Source organism: Lycium ferocissimum, unplaced genomic scaffold, assembly GCF_029784015.1.
Source record: "Lycium ferocissimum isolate CSIRO_LF1 unplaced genomic scaffold, AGI_CSIRO_Lferr_CH_V1 ctg14472, whole genome shotgun sequence".
NCBI lineage: Eukaryota > Viridiplantae > Streptophyta > Magnoliopsida > Solanales > Solanaceae > Lycium > Lycium ferocissimum.
This window is the reverse complement of record NW_026715476.1, coordinates 4,721-11,816: the sequence shown is the minus strand read 5'-3', so window position 1 is coordinate 11,816 and position 7,096 is coordinate 4,721. Positions and strand designations below refer to the sequence as shown.

Here is a 7,096-nt window from a genome sequence, read left to right as displayed (position 1 = left end):
CGTAATTCAAAGAACCAACAACAACATCAATACCAACATCAATAACATCATTTCCAACACCAATATGTACCATAAAATAGCCTACACACTGTTTTCCAACTTTCATAACTAACCAACTTACTACACAATTATTTAACGACTTTGTTTCCGAGAATAAACCTTAAATAATACCAAAAGAGAAAGATTCGTACCTTTTTTCTTGTTAAGACAGCAATATCCATGCTAAAATCCACCGCAAAACAATACTAGAATCACAACTATGCATTACCTGGACCTAAAACACTACTCCGGTGCTTGAAAATTGCTCACTTTTTTATTCTCTCTCTCTCTCTCTCTTCAAATTTCTGGAATTTTTTGGGCAAATCTGATGAAAAAGGGGGTTATCACCCTTTATATAGGGGTCAAATTTGGGGTCGGGTTCACTGTAGCAGACTGTAGCAGTACCGTAGCAAGTCGGTACTGTAGCACGAGTTTCTCCTCTGTCAGCCGAACTTGTAACGTCCATAATTCTCTACTCCGATGTCCTATTGATGAGCGGTTTGTTGCTTTGGAAACTAGACTCGACGAACTTCATTTTAGGCCTTTGTTTCACTTCAAAACACTTCATATGCTAAGAGATATTCGTCCATCAAGTTGGACCAAAAGTTTCACACAAAACTCCACCCGTCCTTTCTCCAAAGTCGTACTACTCCATTTCTTCCACTCATTTCCTTATAAAACCTTCCGGTATACCTTATATACAACCTTCACTCATTAAATATACTTAATAATGCTTGCTCCTTACATTCCAAAATGATTTTACTTAACCATATCTCAACTTGCTTATGCTTCAAATTTGATAAGAGCTCTTCGAAGATACGGGGTGTAACAGTTACCCCTATAACGACCTAGCTGATCAGTACATCAGATACCAATTAAACACCCGTTAGTCCCCGAACGGACAAGGAAGAGAAACAAGGGAAACAGTACCTGACTAAATGAAAAGCTAGGGATAATTCTCTCGTATATCGGATTCGATCTCCCAAGTAGCTTTCTCAACGGGATGGTTCTTCTACTGAACCTTCACTGATGCTTTTTGTTTCGATCTCAGCTTACGAACCTCTCTATCTAGAATCACAATAGGCTTTTCCTAATAAGACAGATTCTCATCCAACATGAAAGAATCCCAATAGATGATAAATGAACCATCACCATGTTATCTTTTCAACATAGAGACATGGAATACTAGATGAACATTGACAAACCGGGGGGCAAAGACAACTCATAAGAAACATCCCCCACACGATTATGGATCTCAAATGGACCAATGAATCTGGGACTAAACTTACCTTTCTTCCCAAATCTCATCACACCTTTCATGGGTAAGACCTTTAATAAGACGTGTTCTCCAACCATGAACTCAAGAACTCGGACCTTTCGATTCCGCATACTCGTTCTGTCTACTCTGAACTGCCAAGAGCTTTTCTTGAATCACCTTGACTTTATCTAATGACTCCCTCAAAAGATCTGTACCCCATGGCCTTACCTCGAAAACATCAAAACCACCCAATATGAGACCTACATCTCCTCCCATATAGAGCCTCAAATGGGGCCATGTCAATGCTCGAGTGGTAACTATTATTAAATTGAAATTCTACCAATGGTTAGAAATGATCCCAGTGGCCACCGAAGTCAATCACACAAGCTCGGAGCATGTCTTTTAGGACCTAAATCGTAGGCTCAGACTGGCCATCTTTTGAGGGTGGAAAGCTGTACTAAGCTCCAATCTAGTACCCAATTCTAAATGCAAAATCTTCCAAAATCGGGATGTAAACATCGTGCCTCTATCGGATATGATGGAAATAGGAACCCCATATGGACAAACAATCTCACGGATATAAATCTAGGCTAACTTCTGGGCAGTATGGGTAATTTGAATCGATATGAACTGCGCAGACTTGGTCAATCTATCAACAATGACCCAAATTGATTCAAACTTACCCAAGGTCTTCGGAAGACTAACCACAAAGTCCATCTCTATCTTCTCCCACTTCCACTCGGGAATGGGCATCCTTTGAGGTGTACCCCGGATCTCTGGTGCTCGTACTTCACCTGCTGGCAGTTAAAACACTGTGCAACGAACTCAACAATATCACGCTAAATCCTAGCCCACCAGTAGTGCTACCTCAAGTCACAGTACATCTTGATAGCACCAGGATGAATGGAATATCTAGAATTTTAAGCCTCCGCTAGAATCATCTTAATCAGATCATTAACACGGGGAACGCAAGCACGCCTCTTGATTCTCAAGACACCCTCTTCATCAATCACAACTTCCTTGGCCTCACCACGTAAGAATTTATCGAGAATCTTACTCAAACTGGCATCCTCAAACTGTCTGGCCTAAAGCTGCTCCAGAAACGAGGATTTCGACTCAATACAAGCCAACACTCTACCCGAACCAGACACATCAAGCCTCATGAAACTGTTAGCCACAGTCTGAACCTCCCTGGCCAATGTACTTTATGACGTAATCGAACGAGCCAAACTGCCCATGTTAGCTGATTTTCTGCTCAAGGCATTTGCCACCACATTTGCCTTGCCAAGATGATACAAGATAGTAATATTATAATCCTGAAGCAACTTCATCCATCTCTGTTATCTAGAATTAAGATCCTCTGAGTAAACATGTCACGACCCAGGCCGGTGAGTCGTGACGAGTGCCTGATCCCTAATGACCAAACACCCCTATACTAGTACCGGGATAACAAGGGCCCACAATTCATTCACTCTGAACTATACTGACTCATGAGAGGATGACATCATAAACTCTGTACAAACTGTACATATATAAATATACTAAAAGAACAGTGCAAGCCGACTAGGCCGCTACATATTCTGTACACAAAAGTATAGGAGCCAACAAGGCTACATCATCTATCAAATACATACAACTGTCTACAAACTTTCAATGGAATAGAAAACTTTAGAAAGGACGGGACAGAGCCCCGTCATACCCATATGCATATACATCTCAAAAGAATGGCATACCAAAATAGGCTGCTCCTCCGGATCAAATGGAGCGCACCAACTACTGCTAAGTGAAAGTCCTACTGAGCGGGATCACCTGTCTGTCTACCTGTACCTACGGGCATGAACGCAGCCCCGCATGCAATAGGGGAGTCAGTCCAGACAATGCACTGAGTATGTAAGGTATAAGAATATCAAGTACATAAGAATCATGAGAGACATCTGAAATAGGAAAGCTAAATCTTCATATCTGAATGCATCCGTAACTGAACATCTGGAACATCGGTTTAACATAAAATTGCCTCGCCGGGCGTATGATATGCATAGGTCATAATATCACTGTTAGCGCTGAGGAACGTACGGCCCGATCCATATATCATATGTTACTGTCGAGAAACATACGACCCGATCCATATATCATTATCATATATATTGCTGCGGAACGTGTAGCCCGATCCACAGATCATTATCACTGTGGACCGGCTGATCAGGTGGTAATGCGTATGTAATGCCTATCCCTTTCTCCATACCCTATATACATATAATATACACGTATATAACGCCTTCTAGTCATAGGTCAATGTGCATATATATAAATTAAAGCAATGCATGAACAAATTGGATACATAGAAATGTGGGAGTGACATAAGGCCGTACTACCTCCGAGAAACATCCTTTGAGTTAACATCATCAATGACCCATGGACAGAAGGAACATTCAGAGCGGGGTATAGGAATATCGATGGCTGAAGTTCTCCTAGTACTTCTAAGAGTAGAGTAATATGGAAGCTCGTTCACTCGCTTGTTAGTTCATATCATAAGATCATGCCAATATGAAAAAAGGGTCAGCCTGAACATACCTTAACGTCTCCTTAATGGCTCAACGTTCTCCTTCCACGTTTGCAAGGTCTACATTCAAAAGGATCGTACTAAGGTTAAATCTTGAACAACTCTTAAGTCCAAACTAGCGTAATTAACGAATTAACAAAATTTTTGCAGCATTTCCCCTATTTTATCAACATCCACTATATCATAAAACAGCCCCCAATCAACAATAACATTATCATCCATTCCATAATCAAGAGACTTCATTTGATGCCCAAAACGCCTTTTCATAATCAATACATAACAACAATTTCAACACAATCCTATATCCAATCGTGTACTACCCTTCCTCATCATAATTACTAGCATTCATTGGAAGGTTATACTCAAAATACCCAACAATAACAACTGAAGTCAATTTATTACTCAAATATTATCAAACTCTCACTTGAACTTCCTCTTTTACTTCATTAATCAAGTTGTTCCACAATTAGGTATTCTTAATAACATGGAAATATGTATAAAACTTACCTTAGTCACACAAGAGAAAGCTTTGAATCAAATTATCCACTTTAGTGAAACCCTAACTTCAACACCAAAGGAAATCTTGGGTTTTACCAGCCCTAGTAAGACTCCAAACACTTAATTTCCTTGATTGCTAGCCTCTTGATCCTTGATTTCACTTGGGTTTTGTATAGATATGACTAAAAGAAGTTTCAAGAGCTCTCATGGAGTTGGGAAATGATGGAAATGAAATAAAATGAAGGAGGGTCGGGTATTTATTGATATTAAAACTGGGCCGACTCGATTTTGCGGTCAACTATATGGATCGTAAAAATTTAAATAGTCCGTATAATTGGACCATAAAACCTGACCAGTGATCCCCCTATTGTGGAATCACTTTATGCTGGGGGCCGGCTAATTATACGGTCCGTAAAATCTGACCAGTGGTTCATCCTCTCTGGAACCAATTTACGGTGGAGGTCAGCCAGTTATACGGCCCGTAAAACATTATACGGTCCATATAACAGGCCGTAGAATTTCACTTTCCTTGAAACATTTTCTCTTCAATTGCTCAACTTTTAATCCGCCCAATACCTGCTAAACATGAGCTTAAACATTAATAACTATGAGATAAACTTGTCTAATCTTACTTAACCTTGATAACCTCCATGTCCAAGATTAGAACCACAAATGCACGGTGAATCTCAAGGTACAAAACCACGGGGTGTAACATTCTCCCCCCTTAACACATTCGTCCTCAAATGGTAGATTCTTAGAGATTCTATAGAAATTTTGCCAGAGTTTCCCCTGTAAATATACCAATCCAGCCTATGCACAGCAACCCAAAATAATGCCACACAGGGCTACATACTAAGATATACAATACCATGGCCTCACGCGACCAATCACAATAACTATAAATAAAACCAATACTTGGGGAAAATGATACTTCCGACTGAGCCTCCAGGAACAACAGAAATAAGTGTGGGTACTTATCCTTCAGCTCCTCTTCAGCTTCCCAAGTCATTTCTTCGATATTATTATTTCTCCAGAGTACTTTAACAGAAGCCACATCCTTAGTTCGCAATCGACGAACCTGTCTATCTAATATAGCCACTAGGGTCTCCTCATAGGATAACTACTCGGCCACCTGGATATCATCTACCGGTACGATTCTCAAGGGATCTCCTATACACTTGCGGAGCGTAGATGCATGAAATACCAGATGTACAGACTCCAACACAGGAGGTAGGTCTAACTCATATGCCACCTTACCCACTGTAAAAATTACTCTATATGGTCCGATGTACCGAGGGCTCAACTTACCTTTCTTGCCAAATCGCATCACTCCTTTCATAGAAGAAATTTTCAAAACCCAATCGCCTACTTCAAATTCCAACTTGCATCGTCCATTAGCTGAATATGATTTCTGTCGACTCTGAGCTGCTAGTAGTCTTTCTTGAATTACTTTCACTTTGTCAACTGCTTGCTGTATCAAATCTGGACCAACTAACTGATTTTCTCTAACATCAAACCATCCTATAGGGGATCTACATCTCCGTCCATACAAAGCCTCATAAGGAGCCATCTGAATACTGGAATGGTAACTGTTATTATATGCAAACTCAATAAGCGGCAAATGATCATCCCAGCGACCTTGAAAATCAAGTACACAAGCTCTCAGCATATCCTCAAGGGTCTGTATAGTACGCTCAGCTTTTCCATTGGTCTGCGAATGAAAAGCGGTACAAAGACTCACCTGAGCATCCTGAAAAGATCTCCAGAAATTAGCTTTGAACTGCGCCTCTCTATCTGAAATAATGGTTGCAGGAACACCATGAAGTTGTACAATCTCTCTAAGATAGAGCTTTGCATAATCTTCAGCCGAATAGGTAGTTCTGACTGGTAGGAAATGAGCAGACTTTGTAAGCCTATCAACTATGACCCATATTGAATAATACTTTCGCTGGGTACGGGGAAAACCTATAATGAAATCTATATTAATTACCTCCCATTTCTAGGTTGAAATCTCTATAGCCTGTAATAAACCTCCGGGCTTCTGCTACTCTATCTTAACTTGCTGACAATTCGGACACTGAGCAACAAACTTCGCTATATCTCTTTTCATACCATCCCACCAATAAACTTCTTTGAGATCATGATTCATCTTTGTTGTGCCCGGATGGATAGAATAGTGAGAATAATGGGCTTCCCCCATAACTTGCTGATGAAGGCCTGCAACATTAGGAACGCATAATCTACCTCGATACCTGAGCACATCTCCTGTGAACACGAAGGGTGTCTTTTCTTTTTGAGGAGTTGTATCCCGATAATGGACTAGAACAGGATCTTCATCCTGATGTTCCTTTATCTCAGCTACCAAGGATGACATCGTTGTATCCTGAATTGTAACTCCTGTATCACCTAAGTCTATAAGCCGAACTGCAAGGCTAGCTAATCGGCGAACTTCACATGCTATCTCTCTTTTCACCAGCTGCACCTCTGTTAGACTACCTATGGATTTACGACTAAGAGCATCGGCGACTACATTAGCTTTTCCAGGATGGTACAAAATATCAACATCATAATCTTTTAACAACTCTAGCCATCGCCTCTGACGTAAATTCAAGTCCTTCTGCTTAAAGATATACTGGAGGCTCTTGTGATCAGTATAGATATCAACATGGACACCGTATAACTAATATCTCCACAATTTCAAAGCTTGGATCACCCTAGCTAACTCAAGATCATGGAAAGTG

General features: G+C 40.5%; 1 protein-coding gene across 1 annotated transcript; it reads right to left on the bottom strand.

Annotated features, from left to right (window-relative positions):
• Positions 1-1,399: 1,399 nt before the first annotated feature.
• LOC132042276 (uncharacterized) lies at positions 1,400-6,729 on the bottom strand. The gene is made up of 5 exons (XM_059432870.1): positions 6,468-6,729; positions 6,097-6,149; positions 4,880-4,931; positions 1,981-2,091; positions 1,400-1,614 (listed from the first exon to the last, which is right to left on the bottom strand). The coding sequence occupies exons 1-5, from the start codon at positions 6,727-6,729 to the stop codon at positions 1,400-1,402; spliced, it is 693 nt and encodes a 230-aa protein (XP_059288853.1).
• Positions 6,730-7,096: the final 367 nt, after the last annotated feature.